Source organism: Poecilia reticulata, linkage group LG13, assembly GCF_000633615.1.
Source record: "Poecilia reticulata strain Guanapo linkage group LG13, Guppy_female_1.0+MT, whole genome shotgun sequence".
Lineage (NCBI taxonomy): Eukaryota > Metazoa > Chordata > Actinopteri > Cyprinodontiformes > Poeciliidae > Poecilia > Poecilia reticulata.
The window spans coordinates 4,913,682-4,932,660 of NC_024343.1; the positions used below are offsets into that span (position 1 = coordinate 4,913,682).

General features: G+C 39.6%; 1 protein-coding gene across 2 annotated transcripts in view; it reads left to right on the forward strand.

Moving 5' to 3' along the window:
• The window catches only part of plch1 (phospholipase C, eta 1), a 73,967-nt gene that overhangs the window by 2,649 nt on the left and 52,339 nt on the right, over positions 1-18,979 (forward strand). Inside the window, exon 2 of one of the 2 annotated variants that reach the window (XM_008425058.2) lies at positions 6,590-6,703. In XM_008425058.2, coding sequence (XP_008423280.1) covers positions 6,625-6,703 — 79 coding nt within the window. In that variant the 5' untranslated portion in view covers positions 6,590-6,624. Of the gene's footprint in view, positions 1-6,589; positions 6,704-11,328; positions 11,581-18,979 lie in introns of those variants that run through there. The other variant, XM_008425059.2, reaches the window with a different exon arrangement.

Here is an 18,979-nt window from a genome sequence, read left to right on the forward strand (position 1 = left end):
TTTTAAAACCATTCTTGTTTAGAACATCTCCAAAACTTTATCGCCAACCTGTTTGTTTGTTCTCTGCTGTTCACGATGCTGTTTGTTCAGTAAACTCTGGAGAACATCTGAGCCCTTCGCAGAACATTCTGATATTCAATACACACAGCTGGACTCTGCTAGTAACGTGACTTCACTTTAGAAGGAGTTTAATTCAAATCATTGCGAAACTTTTGCAATTTTTATTTGTGAAACATTTTGAAAACCATTTAGTTTATGATTATAACATGAATAAATTCAGAAATGTTCAAGGAGTGTGAAGACATTAACAGTAAACTACATTGTATATTTTAGGGTTGTAATGTGGAGATGGAAGGCCAAAACTCCATTCATTGAAGTTGACAACTATGAATTTGACACGTTTTGCAATATGTTACTGTGCAGAAAATAAAAGTGATTATGAAGGAAAGTAGAAACACTTTAACTCTAACAGTGAAACTAAATATCAGACTCTGCAGAACATTTTTGGCATGTGTGACACATGATCTGACTTAACACTCAAGTTCACAGTAAGCCAAGCCCACCTCACAAACAGTCAATCATACACACAGTCAATCATACACACACGCATGTGCACATGTCAGCCTGGTCCTGCATGAAGAATTTAACCAAACACGGACAAACAGCACATCTGCAAACATAATGATGAATATTTATTTATTTCCAACATCTAGAATAAATCTAATTTCATGACCTACTCATAAATGTTCAAAAGCTTGAGTACGGTCTTAAGAAATGTTTCACTGTCTGATCCCAGGAGTCACCAATCTGCTTATTTTGACTTATTTGAGAATAAGATATACCCTAGATTCTTTGTTCTCATGACTTTGTAATATGTCTTAAAACTGGCTAATCATTGGCCACCTCCGCAACACAAGAATGCCCCCACACCAGGTAACTCTACCAGGAACAGGTTAAAATATCACCACTGGATGGAGAACTTAAACTTAGGAAACTTTCATGTCTTTTTCCTAAACCAATTGATTTTCTAGCAGTACAACTATTTATCAAGCTATGTATGAAACTTAGTAGATTGGCAAAACAATAAAAAGTCCTGTTTGCGCAAAGAAAAAAAAAAATTCAAAGCAAAAGCTGTACTGTAGAAGTGAACATATCCACATGAAAAAGTCTGAGTTTATGATATTGCTACGACAGTACTTTAAAACCACATCTTTGTTTTCTGTTGTCAGTGCTTAAAGCAGAGCCTTCAATGAGTCACTAAGTGTGAAAGCATCTGGGTGGCCATCAATGGGCCAAGACTGTTTACTCGGTTCTGGTAACTGTTTAACAAGCAGCCGCAACTTACTGCTTTGACTCTGTAGAGCAGTGGCGTCTACAGTGGGTCCTCGAGGGCTGGCATCCTGCATGTTTCAGTTCTCTCCCTGGTGGTGGTAGTAACAACCTCTTCAGTAAGTCAATGTTCTTCTTAGGCCTCTAAAGAGCCATCATTTGATCCAGGTGTGTTAAACCTGGGAGAGTACTAAAACATGTAGGATGCTGGCCCTCGAGGACCGACTTTGGGCACCACAGCTATACAGCAAGGGTGTCAAACTCATTTTCATTTTGGGCCATAGAAAAATCTGAATGTTCTTAGAGGGCCAGAATATATTGAAGAAACCAAATAAACGGTTAAAATGTCAATAAATAGCTGTTCCTCCAAGATTTTGCGCTTGTTTTAGTTGATTTTTTGCAATCAAAATGACAGATTTTGAAGTGCCAATTTAGAAATGTTTGTAAGGATTTTTTAAATGATATTTGTAGTAATGTATGATGTTAAATGTGACTTTTTATTACCATCTATGACTTGACATCAAGTAAGGCTGAGGCAGCAGTCATTTAAACTCATTATTTTTGACCAATCTTGAGAGAATTTGCAGTAAAATCAGAAAAAAATGTGGAGATTTGTTGATTTTGTGTGCATTTTGCAGATTTGTGAAAACCTGGAAGGACTTATTGATGTTATTTGGAGTATAGAGGGCCACATGAAAAGGTCTGGTGGGTCAGATTTGGCCCCCGGGCCTTGAGTTTGACACCTGTGCTATAGAGCATAGAGGAGGTCAGCCCATGTGATGTAGGGATCTTTACCTTCCCTACAGGACAACGATACTGAGGTTGACACGAACCTGAAACAAGTGCTGTTTTCTTTTTGTTTTTCACATTAAAATTAATTGTTTAGAGAAAATATTTGCAATAAAATGATCAGTACTAGAAATGTGCAAAAAATCATTCAGTTAAGTTTGTTGGTCTTTTGGAAAGGACTCCAGTCCTCCATACATTTTCAACAGGATTGAGGTTTGGGCTTTGATCAGGTTCTATTGAAAAAGCTTTAGCTGTTTTAGCCATCAGACACAAATTATCATTATCGGAGGAGTAGCTACAACTCAGGAACCTCCGATGCTTAAGCTTACAATAACCTGGAAACGTTTGTAAAAAAAAGAAAAAAATACACAACAACTGCACTAACGTCTACGGTCAGTAGTGAATATATGAACATTTTCCATATGTGCAACGTATACATGGAGCTGTGATCTGGAGTGGCTGCAGTTGTTCAGTTTCAGTAAAATAATGTCTCCAAAGAATGAGGCTAGATAACTACCAGATTGTTTTATCAGGGAATTTCTTGTTCCCAGATGAAACATGCAGTATTCCAAGATGAGCGTGCCAGGATTGATCAGGGTCAAGTCATTTTTGCACATGGATTGGACCTTAACCCTAGAGAGAATTTTTGGAATATGTTGGAAAAGAAAGATCTTGATGATACCAGAAAACACTGGATGGATATAATTCTTTCAACAGTGCAGAAGCTTATCAAAACGATGCAACAATGAATGCATGCCACATTCAAAGCTAAAGTTGGTTCAATGAAACGATAGTATGTGACTATTGACAAAAAATGATTGCCTGTGTCGTTGACACTTTCTCAATTTTTTTCCCATGTAGAACATTTAGGACAGAAATCCACTTCTAATCATGAGATTAGAAGTGCACAATGGCACTCCATTAAACAAGAACTGCATGTGTTAAAACTCTGCGGATGCTTCAATAAAACATTAATGCGCAACTGTTGTAAATAATGAATACAGACAGGAAAAAGGGGCATACTGTACTCCTATTAGGTTTTGTTTCGTGTGTCATTTGCTATATTCCGTTGAAACATCAACGTGAGGAAAACTTTTCACTTAAAGGCATTCTCGACCTACTTCCTGTCTGATGGAGTCACTGTGGCAGAGAGGAATTTATTTTTGAGCGTCTCTTCCACCCTGAGAAACCCAGCAGAGACAGAAGAGCTGAATTCCCCTGAGGTTTCAGCTGATCAGAGGTTACTAAAGTTATACACAAACTAGAGACATGCTACTAAATTCTCTGAATAACAAAAAACAGAAAATTATTCTTGCTTTTTTTTTTTTTTTTACAGTTAGAATTAAATCAGCCAAGTTTTTGTAGATGCTTCATGTAACTCTTTTATTTTTGTTCACATTGCTGTTTGCTAAAGAGCAAAATCCCCTGCGGCTGCTTGCCGTCACCTTTACCCACAATTCATAAAAACATCTATTTATCCAATTATATTCAACCTTTGAGAATACAAGATATTTGTTGATTTGACAAAGAGTTTATTCTTCTGGATTAGGACTTGAACTTTGCTCCTTGTCTTGTCCATCACTGCCTACTAAACACGTCTGCTGCATGAGCAAATTCAGAAGCTGTGTTTGCATAAGTTTGCATGAATCTAATGAACAAAGGAGAGATCCTGGTTAATCATTTAGTTTTATTATCACCTGATTTGACTCCTCTTTGTTCACTGTAGAGGTGACACCTGAGACTTCAGCCATGTCATGGCTTTACTTGCCGGCTGCGGACTGCCCCTTTTAGCCTTTTGAGTCGAGGGTTACATTTACGGAAACTGAGATTAATGTGCGCAAAAATGACATACGCTGAACGAGTCTGAGTGATTGTCACATACGTACTAAGAGTCCATAAAGAAATTTTGGTCCCAGTTCAATCAAACTCCTGAACTTTTTACAGATCATGTCTCTTTTTAACTATCTGCCTCTTAATTATCTGCATCACAGCCAACAAGTGCCGTTAAATCTCCAGGAAACAATGTGTCCAGTGCTCTGCTTCTTATGTTGAACTCCTACTTTTAATTTGGACTCTGTTATGAAAACATAAAGTCATTTATAGAGATTGCTCTATAATTAAGCTGTGAGGCCCAAGGGGCCGTTCTCTGTGTCTCCAGAGCAGCTTGGAGACGCTGAGACTCATGAGCAGCAGCCGACTTTTATGACCAGATCCAGTGGCTTTCTATCTCTTTAGGTTTGTGCTATTCTTTTTTTTTATTTCCAGTTAGAACAGAAACTAAAAACAAGATTTTTTTTTTTGACTTGGTGTGGAATTCATTAAGGCACATACATCAATTTTTAACCCTCTGTGTTTCAAGTTTAAATCTTGCAGCTACCATTCAAAATATAATATTTGCAAGAAAATAAATTATTAAAACATAGTTTTAAGTATACAGCAGTCATCTAGTGCTTGGCATAACTTTCCCTACCAAACAGCCTAGAGCTAAATTGTGAAGTGAAAGGAAAAGGATAAATGTGTTTCAAACATATTTTACAAAAAATTATCTGAAAAGTGTGGCATTCAGATGCTATTAAATATTCTCTAAATCCTTTCAGAACCAACTAATGATTGAAGACAGTCCATCCGTGTGTAATTTTTTTTTTTAGATCTTATTGTAAACTGTCCTGTGAAGGCTCAGATGAGATCAAAATGTGGTTTCATCTTCCAACATGGAAAATTGTGCAGTGGAAAACATCTCCATGGTGAAACATGGAGGAAGCAGCATCACCTCTGTGGGATGCTTTTCTTTGCCGGGAAACATGTCAGAGTTGATAAGAAGATGGAGCTGAAAAGCTTTGATGCAGGGGTGGAGGGTAATCATGTTGAAGCACAACAAACACCAGAGCTGAAACTGAGTGGTTTAGTCGACCTTTATGTGCTTTGGTTTAGTTTCATGTGTTATAATGGCCCATTCAAAGCCCAAGCCTAAATCTAATTTCATCTGTGGCAAGTCTTAAAATTGATGTTCACAATCTGAATGGCTTTCAGGCATTTTGCAATGTAGCACAGGCAAAAATATTAGCTTCTAAGTCAGACATACTCCAAAAGACTGGAAATATAATACAGCGAAAGGTAGCTGGACCAAGTATTAATTTTGAGAACTTGCATCATTTTCCACTTCACAATTACAGATTCTACTTTGTGTCGGTCATTCACATTAAATCCCAATAAAATACTTTGGAGATTGTGGATTTATTTGGGTTTTTTTTTTAAAGATGCAGCGCAATGTAATATCCTTTTTTAATAGCTTTACATTATGTTCTAATGTTATTCCTTCTTTAAAAAATACATGGATTTGCTTTTATTTTTTATGCATGTTTGAGAAATCCTTGAATCTCCCATGGCAACCATTCAACTGTGCAAAATGCCTGTGTGGACCTGGTGCTGATTTCCAGGACGAAGCTCCTCCTTGGAGCTGCGGTTGTCAAGTTTCAGAGCATCTGGCTCACAGAGCATCCATCCCTTACTTAACTCCTTCAGACTAGCCAGCAGCAATTAGCAAACCTCTGGTGGAACTACGCTGAGCTCATTATACAAGCTATTTCTTAGTTAAACTCTGGTAAAACAAAGGATTAGTAGAAGAGCAATGTTGTGATGATTTCCTGAATGCGGGGTGTTGGAAAGAGCAGGATTTTCTTAAAGAGACAGAGGCCCAATTTCAAGGTGTTAAATTACAAAGTCAGATTTCTTTTAAGTCATATTTGATATACACAGCAACTTTATAACAACTGAAGGTAATATAGTTACTTAACTGTGCTATAAAATGGCACTATGTGGCTGGATTACACATAATACCGCCCCTTTAAAAAAATGTAAATGATGCAATAAACAATCCAGTGCAACAAAGGTGGAGAAAAAAATAGCGTTAGTTGTTGTAAAACCAACCATAGCTTACATTACAGGCATGGTTCAAAGTAATGCGGTGGCAGGGTCAAAGGAAAATACTTTCACCTCAAGAATACTTGACCCCTAACCTCTGCGTGTTCAACGGTAACCCCTCACCAAGTCGCCGGGTACCAGACGGCAATAAATATCCCGGAGGCTCCGACCCTTCCCAGAGCGGAGCACCTCCGGCGGGTGTGCTTCTGAGAGATAGAGACGGCGCTGATTTGAAGCTTTAAATCAAGTGGACAGATGAGCAACAGGTGGGGAATCACAGAGTGCTGGCTGTGGGAGGATCAGTAACGACAAGAAATCAGGAGGACAAAGCGGAAAAAACCTGGAGCTCTGATGGAAAGAAAGAAAGACAAATGAGAACACCTGTGGAGAGAAAGGGAGGGGAGAAGGCGGAATGAATGAAGGGTATAACTTAACTCCTCCCTTCAATGCAAATAAGTTAAATCTGTTTAGCATGAAATTACATTTTTTATGCCCCGTTATCGTTCTGCAGCAGCACATTAAAATACTTATTTTTTCTTCTCCTTCATAGGTAGGTGATTTGTTTTCCTTCCTCTTCCTCTGGCCATGAGCTCCCGGGTGGTGAACAGGAAAGGAGAGCCACAGTACCGGCGGCACTTCCTCACAGACAACAGCGTCTTTCAGGGTAAATATCAAGAGGCACACACCATCAAATGCATGCAGCACAAACCAGAAACCAGGCTGATACCATCATATGTACAAGGAATGAACACTAGAGGGAGACTCTGTGACATGTTTGTGTTTGATAATCAGCTTTTTTAAATATCGCAACACAACCAATACAACTGCATCAATGCATTATGGGAGTAAATATGCACATAAATAACATAGTTAACTTACGAATGCTTGTATTTCTTGCTTTTATTTTAAGAACAGTTGTTATTTCTGAGTATTTCCACTTTTGTTGTCTTGTAAAACATAATGGATTACCCTTCTAGTTACCATCTGGTCACATCATCTGGAGCATTTATACGCCCTGCTGTGCTAAATGTTCTACTGGATAGAAAAACACTGGATTTCCCCCCCGCCCTTCTCTAAACTCTCCTATCCCCTGAAAGCTGAGCTAAATCCAGATGTTTTACGGGATCAGCGTGATCTTGAGCTGAAGGTTTTGACACAGTGAGACTTCCTGCTGACCAAGCCACCGGATAAATCCGTGGAAAATCTGATAAGTTGGCGTGTCTCTGTGGGCTGTCACGCCCACTGCAGACAGACCTTTTATTGCCTCACCTAGACAGCGACCATCTTTTATGTGCTTTCAAAGGTAGAAAAAAGAAACACTGGCTCAAGAGCCTCTGTGCTCTTCTGCAGGGGATGAGTTCATCAGATTAAAGCGCCGTCTGTTTCCTTGCCACTTCTTTTACCACATTTTAGACATGGACAGATTTTATTGTCATTCAACAGTACATCTAAAAATGTACAAATTGAAAGAAATTTCGTTGCAAGGCTCCAATAATAAATAAATAAATAAATAAATAAATAAAGTGTCATTATAAGTATATATAATGAAAGATTGTTTAGTATCCCTATGGATACTAAATAATCCAAGACCCTCCTTATATATATTAAAATATATAATATTTTGCATTTTAAACAAACTTATTACAATTAAAATGTTCTCTGGACGGATTATGATGAAGTAAAAACAATTGGCTTACTGATTTTGATACATGTATTTGCTCTAATAAACAACAATTATGTAACAATCCATTATTTTAATTGCAATCCTATTAAATGCATTTACTGTGTTATGATTTAAAGGTCCAGTTTAATGTAAATCTCTTAATTCTTGCATCCAAAAACAACCGAAGTTTTTGTTATATTGTAATTTTATTTTATTTTTTTCATTTTTGGGGCAGATGGGTTTATAGGTATTATTTCAATTCAATTCAGATTATTGATACCAACTTGAGGCACTTTACAAAATACTTACCTTTGATCTGACTTATTAAAAAAGTGACATTTGTGTTAATCTTGGGGTTAGTGATAGGAATGTGAGGTACACCCTAGGTACACGCTAGGCAGGTCCATGAACGCCCAACCACCTTTGAATAGTTAAAATACACAAATACTTGTGATTCCATAAAAGAAATGACTATTTTTATAGTTCAATCGTCATATAATATATATTAATATGCACAGTGGAAACTGTCTTGGCTCTACAGCAGAAGCTAACAACCATGGTTTTCATTAGGGCTGCTTCTTGGTCCCGGTCAGAAACAATCAGTCAGAACCAGAAGGAAGGTTTTGGTGCTGTCAACCACTCTCATGTACGCGCTGATCAATGTGCTGATGGTGGAGAAACAACTTGCAGTTACACGGGAACTGTTTATCTGCCGTCATCGGCAGCCATGATAACTAGCCTGCACATTCACGACAGGCAGGGTCACGGGGAACTAACTGTAGCATAGCAGAGAGCTGTGAACAGCACATACACCAGAGTGATTGACCACGCTAAGACCCTCCTTCCAGCTCTGATTGGTTGTTTTTTGACTGAGCGGTGTATTTCTGCAGATGGCTATAGGACCACAGCGAGAAGGCAGAGGAGCTTGATCTTTTCACAGATTTTTGTATTCTATTGTACTGTCAGGACATTGAGACAGCTTTAACAAATAGTCAAAAACACATATATTTTTTGAAATAAAGGTTACTTAACGCAATTTTAAGCTAGTAAAAGTTAAAGCTGGAATATCCGGAGAGAACTGTTGTTATGGGGAACATTTAGCACTGCATAATGTTGCATGCCTATATTACATTTATGACCAATTTGTTTTGCCAAAATATGAAGTCTGAACATGGCAAACTTCAGCTCACTCTAATTGCTGAGCGGGTAAAAGCCTATTGTTATGATATCATTGACATTATGACCAGTTCTTTGGTCAAAGTGTGACGGTAACGCTGGATTGCACTAATTAGCAGGTGAAACACTAATGCACTCATTCTCTATTGTCGGCTTAAAATAATTGACACAATCAACTGATGTTGACATAATTGAACTAATTATTGTAAGTACCATAGCATATTCATAAAGCATGTTTTACCATATTTTATTTTATCATCACTCCACCAAACCTCTGCACCATTCAATTCTCCAGCTTTCCTTTCTACTCCAACAAACTGGGTCAAAATGTTTTCACCTACTGTTTTGCTAAAACAACTTCAGTTCTGTCCAAAAAACACAAACCCAGCATTTGGGTTAAGTAAATCACCCCGCAGCTGTTAGAGAGTTGTATCTTTGCAACCCTTCCCGATCTGTCTGCATCCCTCATTTCCCTGGCAGCCGGTTCTTTCATGTCAGCCAAGGACCGTTTCAGTAAACATGTGTTTCTCTCTTTTTCTGTGTCTTTTTTTCCCCCACATGACTTTCCTCTCACTTCATTTCTCCCCCAGACCTGCCTAATCCCAGTGCATTCCTCTGTTCATTTTTGAAATTCAAACTGGCTGAATGGTTCTGCTTTGGTCATGGTCCATAAACCAGTCATGGGTAGTGAACTTTGACTTTTAGGTAGCTGTGAACACACAGCATCTCGCCTCGCTCACACCCATTGAGGTTTTCACATTTTTCTCAAATTGCAGCAAAATGAAGATAATTTTACTGGTGTAAAATTAGTTTGAAGCAGACAGAAAACGACTCATGGCTTTCACTTGTGGTCTTCTACACATTTGCATTCAACCCCTCTAAAAGTCTAAATGTCATGCTCAGTCAGATTTGATGGAAACAGCAGTTTCAAAATCTTATTGACTGTCTGACTGTCTTCTCTGTCCTTGCTAAAAAAATAAAAAATAAAATCTCCACAGAATGATGCATGTCTCATTGGGGTATGTCTACAGAGTAATGTGATGTGTTGGTTCACCCCAAACATGGTATTTTATGTTTAACAAAAATGGCTTTTAACTTCTTTGCCGTTATCTGACTTGAGCACCAAAACATTTTGTGTGTCTGCTGTGGCTTTGTTTGTGCCAAACTGCAAACAAAACTTATTTCTTTCAGCAGTGGCATTCTTCTTGACGCTAAGAAGCCAACCTGTTGACCTGTGGATTTCTGCAGCTCCTTCACAGATGTGTTTAGTATTTTTTTTCCCTCTGTATTTTTAATGAGATTGTGATGGACTTTACCAGATACTTCCCTCAAAAAAAAAACCTATATAACTGTATTTTTATTTGGGGGTATCAGTGTAAAACATGCAGGTCTTTTATTTCTGTAAAAAAAAGGGAGAAGTGTACACATGTTTGTCTTTCCAGTTTTCCATTTCACGCTCTACTTTGTGTTGAATCGTTTACACAAAACCTCCCAAAGAAAAACACGTTGGATGTTGTGCTTCTAACGAGTCAGAAATGGAAAGAAAAGAGCAATCAGAGGGGAATCCTCAAATATCGGATTCTGAAAAAACAACAAAATCACAGCCACACCGGTGGAGGCAGAAACAGATGCGTTTTGCTGGTGGGGATGTTTCAAGCTGATCGATTAGGTAACCTCTGGGACGCTCCTCTCTCCTGCAGCTCTAAATGAAAAGGGCTTTCCCTGCGTGGACCAGTGAACAGGAGCAATCTGGGAGCTCCAGACTGACGAGACTCACATTAGGAAAATGACTCAACCGGGAGTGATACGCTCCTGGCTGGAAAAGGCACACAGACACGCACCCGCACACAGTTTAAAAGCTTTTCCTTTTTCTTTTTTTTAATGCGGACGCCACAGTTGGGTCCCTCTCTTTTTCTCTTTCTCTCTCTCTCTCTTGGGAGCGCCGGTTTAAATTCCCCGCATAAACTGAAGAAGATCCGAAAAGAGACAGACGGCGTAAAGTGGGTCATCGCTGCGCATTGATGCCGTTTTAGTTGCATTTTTCAAGCCAAAAAAGAAAAAAAGAAAAAAGAAAGAAAGAAAAATCAAACAAAACAAGCGGATGTGGCGCCAAATGTTTTTTTCTGGTAGGGAATTCACATTTGGGAAGCAGATGAAATGCAATAATTGCCACTACTCTGGTGAGCTGTCCACCCACCGCGCCACCCCTCCCCTCCTTCCTTCCTTCTCGTTTTTGCGCGCTCTATCACCCACTTCTCTCTCTCTCCACGCCCGTCCTGAGCTGTTGCTTATTAACATCCAAGTCTCTCGTCAGCCCCGTCGAAGCGCGTGAGAAATCGGCTTATCGGTTTTCCGCCGCGGCGTTTTGCGCCTGATGAGGGGAGAAGATGTGCTGCGCGCAGACCGGAGGATGAGGATAAACCAGGTTTAAGGGGTGGCGGGGTGGAGGGGGGTGGGGGGCGTCTGGAAGAAAAAGGGGGGGCCAAGAAAAGTGACACTCTGTCCTCATGGCGCGCTTCTTTTGAAACGCCTCATCATCATGGACGCATTGGTATGTTGGCATTTTACCGCTGCCACAAATAGGGAATAATTATTAGAGAAAGAAGAAGAAGAAAAAAAAACATGCCCAAAGCGCACGGAGGGACAACTCCAGATCTAAATGGCGGAGCTTGAAGTTTGCAGAAATCTGAGTTTGGAGAGGGGTAAGTGAGCCTTTTGGCTTTCTGTCTCCACAATTTTCTGGTAGAGGTTTGTAGTGCCCAGTTTACCCCCCATTGCGCTGGCGATTGTGCAGAATTTCATCACCAGCGCAGAAACAAACAGTGAAGAAAGGAGCGTTAATTGGATGACTGAGTATTTGCATCAGGGAGTCATCATGCAAAACCGATGCAGGTGAAATTTTGGGATGCAGGCGACGATTTTTGATGGAATTTCATTTGCTAATTTAAGAGATTTAAAGTCCGTCATACGAGAAATGTAAATGATGGGAGTGGGAAACTGTCCCTGGTGCTGAAATCATCTTCCCCCCTCCCCCCTGCACCTGGCACTAGGGGGCAGAAAAGCGTCGTAATATTTCCAATTGAAAATACTTCAGTTTGCCAGATTATTCACACTCCTTGCGGAGATTTGTCCATTCCTGATTTATATATCCGGTCATCACACTGTCTTGGTGTGAAGCTCGCCGAGAAACCGATGATGCGCACATCTCTGTCACATGAAACGGCAGACGGAGAAAAAGATTATTTTTGACATCAGCAAAACCCCTCTAAAAAGGGCCGGTGCAGGGGCAGTTTGAGCTCCACGTTTCATTGCACATTAGAAGTCCCGAAAGGGTTTCACAGTGACCACTTTGCAATGTGTCAAAAAAAAAAAATATACAAAGGGGCCCTGGCACCTGAGGAAACAGGGATGTGTCAAACCGTCAGCATTTTACCCAGAGCTTTCTGTTGGGAGCCACTGAGGTCTGACGCCTGCCTCTCCTCACAAGACAGTCACTCGTTTCTTCAGTTCTGGCAATGCTCTAACTTGATGAGCTGGATGCAAAAGCGAAAAGAGGGAGAAAATAGGAAAAATCGGGAAAGGAAAAAAAAAAAAACGGTTGGAGCATCATCAATGGCAGCTAATCTCCTCCACATGGAGGGAATGGCTTTTCCATGTAAAATCTGTTTTCCCCCCTTATGTGTCTCTATTGTGCTGCAAATGATGATGAATCTCAGCACGTTCACTTGGATTTGTCTCCATTCTGTTGTCTGTGCCAGATCCTCGAGGTAGCTGTAGGGCACAAACTGCAAGCAATCACCAGGAGGGGAACACACTATCATCTGTTAAAACCTTACTTCTGCTTTTTACAGCTTTCCTTTCCTTTCCTTTCCTTTCCTTTCCTTTCCTTTCCTTTCCTTTCCTTTCCTTTCCTTTCCTTTCCTTTCCTTTCCTTTCCTTTCCTTTCNTCCTTTCCTTTCCTTTCCTTTCCTTTCCTTTCCTTTCCTTTCCTTTCCTTTCCTTTCCTTTCCTTTCCTTTCCTTTCCTTTCCTTTCCTTTCCTTACCCACTCGCTCCCCTGGGACCATCATGCGCACACGAGATTTTTCACACACTGACTTACTCGATCTGTTTCTGCCGTCTTAACCGCAGGAGCGTCACACTTCTTCACTCTTCAAACATTTCCTAGTACGCATTCTCCAACTGTGCGAGAGGATGAAAAAATTTCAGATTTGAGGGTTCAGTGGTTTCTGCGGCAGAGAAACACCTGTATCTACACGGGAAACGGAAAGAAAATTCTGCACGAATATTGGAATTATCGTTTCATTTTCACGAAATGTAATCAGCCTCACGCGTGTCTGACTTTTTTTAAGCCTCTGTTTGGTTAGAAGAATCTTGTATGCAAAGCAAAAAGTTCAGCTTTGCTGTCATTCTTGCTGTATTCCCTTCTTATAACTTTCCTTACTTCCTGCTGCTCTTAATAAAATGTCCAGTTTGGGTAATCTCTCTTTGCCCTTCACCCCGTCCTGGGGTTTGGGCCACCAAAGGTAGAGCTCTGTCCTACGGCCATTCTTTATCGTCTGCCATATTTTTGACATCTACCTCCAGATCTCGTTGCCAGGTGTTTTTTGGATAGCCTCTCTTTCGGTTGCCTTCCTTGCCAGCATGCCTCTGTGGGCCCCATATGGGGGAAAGGAGGGCTGACATATGGGTCCCATATGGGTTTGTCCGCAGGTTCCACGGTGGCCCCACATGGGTTTGCCCATGTAGGGTCACAGCCTACGTGGGCCCTAAATGGGCAAACCCATGTGGGCCCACCACCATGTAGCGCCCATGTGGGCTGTGGCCCTACATGTGCAAACCCATGAGGGGCCACCGTGAACCCGCGGACAAACCCATATGGGACCCATCTGGTCACCCCTCCTTTTCTCCATATGGGGCCCACCTTGGCATGCTGGCAGGGTGCTTCCACCTCCGATTCTGTGCGTAAAAATAAGCGAGTTGCTGCTGTTTACAAGCTAGTTTGATGCAAGAAAAGTGTTTCCTTTGCAGTTTTGCAAAGTGTTCAGATTTTGATACAGATGAAAAACCATCCCATGTTACTTTTTATCAAAAAATATTATTATTTTTAATTACTCTGCTTCCATTAAGCAAATTTGTTTTCGTAATTTCAATTTGCTCTATTGGTCAACGGAAACGCAGTTACAGACAGTGTCTGATCAGAAAATGTGGAGAATCCTTCTGAGGCAGCTGTTCAGGAACGTCTGGATTTGTTTCTGTTGGAAGCTTTGCCTGTCCTGCAGTTTTCAGCGGTACTGACGTCACACTGGGATTGGACAGTCGGAACCGGATGACCCAGGTTTTTTTTTAGCTGGATGAAGGCGACTCTTGCTTTGCCTGTCCTTGCCTTGACATCTCCATCTGTCAGAGGACTTTCATTAAGGGTGATTGAGTTTTATTGGAATCGACTATAAGGATTTCGCTTTGTCCAATGCACATCAAATAGTTGCCCCGTCGACAGAGTCTTCCCACCCGAGCTGTAGATCGCTGCAGCTCCTCCAGAGTTGACACGGACCTCTTGACCTGCTACACTGACCATTGCTGCCTATCCTGTTGTGTCATTAAAGCACCACAGAGGCAGCCGTGACTTTTTTTCCTCCTTCCCCCGCCACCTCCTCTCTTTCTTTTGCATGTTTCACGTGAAGGCGCTGACATCAGACAGTTTGCGTGACAGTCTGTCTCTGCCGCCAGAGATACTGTATCTCATTTTGCGCAGCAACGAGGCGAGAGAAGAGGAGAAGCTTTAACCTAGCAGGAACAGTCAGCATCAGTCTCGATCATAATGTGCTCATGAAACGTGCGCATGTCCTCCAAAGCGCACGCAGACTTCACTTTGCTCCTTTGATGTCTGTGCTGCGCTGCGGCAGTCAGGGGGACACCTCCTCCCTTCGTCCCCCCTCCGGTAACATCTCTTGTGAATGCATTATCGTTCGGCGCTGTCGTGTTTATTTTCATTCTGGTGCCTCTCCTCACTCTGCACCCCTGGAGGCACCGAGGAAACCATTTGTAGTTTTGGTGACTCGAGCGCTGCCTTAAGCGGGATTAATTAGGCAAAAGCGAGTAGCCGTGAGATAAGAGCGCGTCTTTCTCTCTTTTTGCTCCATCATTTCTGAACCTTTTATGTTTCTAATAGGTGAGTGGTGTGTATTTTAAAAATATTTTCTCCTCACTCTGTTTTAGCATCATTAGTGTGCTATAAACTGGTCTATATTTTAATAAATCCCTTTAGGTGTGAAAGGTAAAGAGCAGGGTTTTTTTTTTATTGCATAAAAATGACAGTGCACAGAACTGCACTGATGAGTTGTGAGTTCAGCCGAGATGCAAAACTCCTCATTAAGGATTTTTTGCACACATGTAGTGCGTCTGTTGACAGCCCTGGTGTGGAAACAGCTTTTAAACAAGTATATTTTATTGCAGTACTAGTTTTTAATTTAAAAAAAATCAACAACAAATAATTAAGTTACTTTAACAATAAAAAAATACTTTACTTAAATTTGAGCTTATTATTGTTGTTAGGAAATAACAACAATAACTGTTGTTATTTCCTAACAGTTGTTGGAAATAACAACAACTGTTAGGAAAGAACAACAACTGTTGTTCTTTCCTAACAGCAGTTGTTGTTAGGAAATAACAATTTTTCCACAAACAATTAATCAGATTAATCACGATGAATCGATTATTGAAATAATCGTCAACTTATTCACTAAACGATTAATCATTGTCCAATGATTTTGGAGGATACTGACTCCAAAAAAGCCATTTGCTGAAAGAACAGACTCAGAGCAGTAAAGCCAAAACCTATAAAAAACATATATACATTTTGCATTTAAGAGAAAAAACAACTTTTTCTATAAGTTTCTACTTATACTAAAGTTTCTACTCAAAGTCCTTTGCTAAAAGGAATATTTTATAGCATTTTAGGCAATAGGTTTTATTTTCAAAAAAAATAAAAATCTAGTTTTTATTTTCTAATTCAAAAACTGAATTAAACTTGCTGTTTATTTGCACATTTTAAAGTATTTTTGATGTATTGTATAAAGAGGATAATGGAAGAAAATTGTTTTACCGTCCAGTGAACCTTCCTGTATTGATTTGACCATATGGTTCTGATTTTTAAAAACTCAATAATGACCAAATTCCTGTTTTCTGGAAACGGGTGAAACATGCTTTTCTACAAACTAATATGGTGTTTTATACCAAAACTCATCTGAAGTTGCCAAAAAAGATCAATCTTAGGCTCAAAGCATTTGGTAATTTTTTTTTTAGCAAATTCTACAAGTTTACATTCATACTTTAAAGACAAAGGCAACTTTTCCCTAGCATCCTTCCTGAATAACCAGTCGGCATGCAGATGGTGGTTATTGATCAGAATTAGGAGACTTAGCAGCCCAAGGATTGTAATCTTCTCCAGAGTGCCTGGTCACAAGATAAATAAAGGTCCTTGTCCAGTCTAGAATTAGGTGGTTAAATTAAATAGTCTTCTGGACCACACCGACTGACAACAGATTGAATCATGTGATCTACTGCTTATTTCCTGCATGCTGGGAAACCTTTCATCTCAAATGTAGAAAATAAAGAGGGCAAGCTGAACTTAAAATAATGACACTTAATCAACCTGTTTTATAATTTATGACATGATGATAAAATATGACCATCCTTCAGTCGCTGTGTGCTGCATCCTGCTGGCTGAGCGAGTGACACAATTCCACTTTTGTCAAGGGGTTGGCTAAGTACTGTCACAAATGTGCAGCAGAGTTCCTCCCACCATGGAAGGGCCTGATTTCTCCTACGCATTTATCCAGAAGTCATCATCTGTCACAGCGCTGTGCGCCTGACTAATTAAATTTTATAAGCTGCCTAGTGTCCTTAGAGGAACAGTTGAACAGGAAGAGGACTGGATGTCGTAATCTCAAATTCAGGCCAATATTCCCGATAAACTCATTATCGGATTACAGGAGGTACAATTTGGAGTTTCTCATCTATTACCTCGGCGTGGTGATATAATCCGTGGCTAACAATAATAAATAAATAACATTTTCCCTTTAGCCCATTAAAGGAAATGTCTCCTTTGCAGCGTAAGGAGAATTATATTGAAACATGGGATTATCATACCTGCAGAGATAACAAACCCCCCAAAGTGACAGTTCTCTTTATGTTTGTAGATTTGCATTAAACTTTTATACTTCTGACACAATTTGTGTGCCTCAGGTTTTTATGTTAAAAATTTGATCCTGTTCAAAGCACAATCCTCCTAAGAACCGTTTCCATTCAAGTCAAATTATGCATCTTAGATTTTAGTTCAACTATATATGACACATCTGTGTAGAACAAAACTAAACTGTACATTTGAAACAATCTACTCTCATCTTTCTCCATTCCATCCATTATCTAAAAACACTTTTCCTTCCTGGTCATCAGGTCGGCGAGAGGCGGGATACGCTCTGGACAGGTCACTTTTTAAAAACTGAATTTGAACAATATATTGAATCACAATCTCCATATCTCATTTGCAAAGGAGGGCTTCAATACAATAATTAGTCAACTATAACTCGTCAAACGATATGCATAAATGCTCTTCTTGCACGTAATTTGGCATAAGCTTTCAAAATTCAATTTAGTGTATTTTTAATATTAATATTGTAATGCTAGCTTTAGTTTATTTTATCTTATTTTATTTCTGAAGCTTGTCCTAAAGAGGATACTGTATTTGAGTCTGCTTTTCTAAACTGTTTTTGTGGTTTTTAATATTTCAAAGTATTGAACTCCAGGGCCATTTTGAATCATGTTATATTTATATTTATGGTTGTTAACCAAATCTGTCTATTGGTATAAATAAAGCTGATTGATTGATTGATTGATTGATTGATTGATTGATTGATTGATGCAGGTCAGTGGGCTATGAGGAGATGGGTGGGAGACGTCTGATGTAGATCAATATGATCACATTTCTTAAATTTTTTTTATTGCAATTATTTTCCTGATGCTGTGTTGCCCAATTATGACTAAGGGTGAAAAAAGTAAAAGTGAGCACATTTTTGTATAATTTGTAATTAATAATCAGTGGGAATATTTAAGCAAAAAACACAGAATGAGGTGACAACCCAGGGTTACGTCTAACTACCTGGTACAGTTGAGATTGTGGAGCTACAGGTGAAATTCCTGATGGTGCCCTTTCACAGAAGAGTCCATTAATCAATCAATAAATCAAATTTTATTTGTATAGCACATTTCAGCAGCAAGGGATTTCAAAGTGCTTTACATAATTAAAATAAAAACAGTATGTGACAGTGAATAAATAGTTAGAAAGACAAAGAGAATTTTTTTTTTTAGAAAAAAAAAAGTTAAAAAAGATAAAAACATTAAAACCCGCATCCCTTGTAGGACTTCAGTTAAACGTCTCACACCTCAGAGTTTAGTTAACATGTCATGTAACAAGGATTCTCACACCCCTAGTTATAGATTCATTTAACTGGGACGTTTTCCGGGGGGCTTTACATAGACAGTGTGAAAGAGAAATAAAAAGAAGTTAATAACTAGATGAAAAGTAAAGATAAAAACATTAAAAACATCAAAGACATCAAAACCCGCACTCTAAACCTAATTTAGCCATAAGCAACTCTAAACAGGTGGGTTTTAAGTTGAGATTTAAAGGCACCCAGTGTTTCAGCTGTTTTACAGTTTACTAGACGTTTGTTCCAAATTTGTGGTGCATAGAAGCTCAATGCTGCTTCTCCTCGTTTGGTTCTGGTTCTGGGGATGCAGAGCAGACCAGAACCAGAAGATCTGAGGGGTCTAGACGGTTGGTACAGTAACAACAAGATCTTTAATGTATTGTGGTGCTAAACCGTTCAGTGATTTATAAACTAACAACAGTATTTTAAAGTCTATTCTTTGAGCTACAGGGAGCCAGTGTAGGGACTTTAAAACTGGCGTTATGTGCTCTATCTTCCTGGTTTTAGTGAGAACCCAAGCAGCAGCATTCTGGATCAGCTGCAGCTGTTTGATGTTTGTGCTGTGGTGAGCACGAAAACCAGACTGGAAGGAGTCAAAGCGATTCATTATT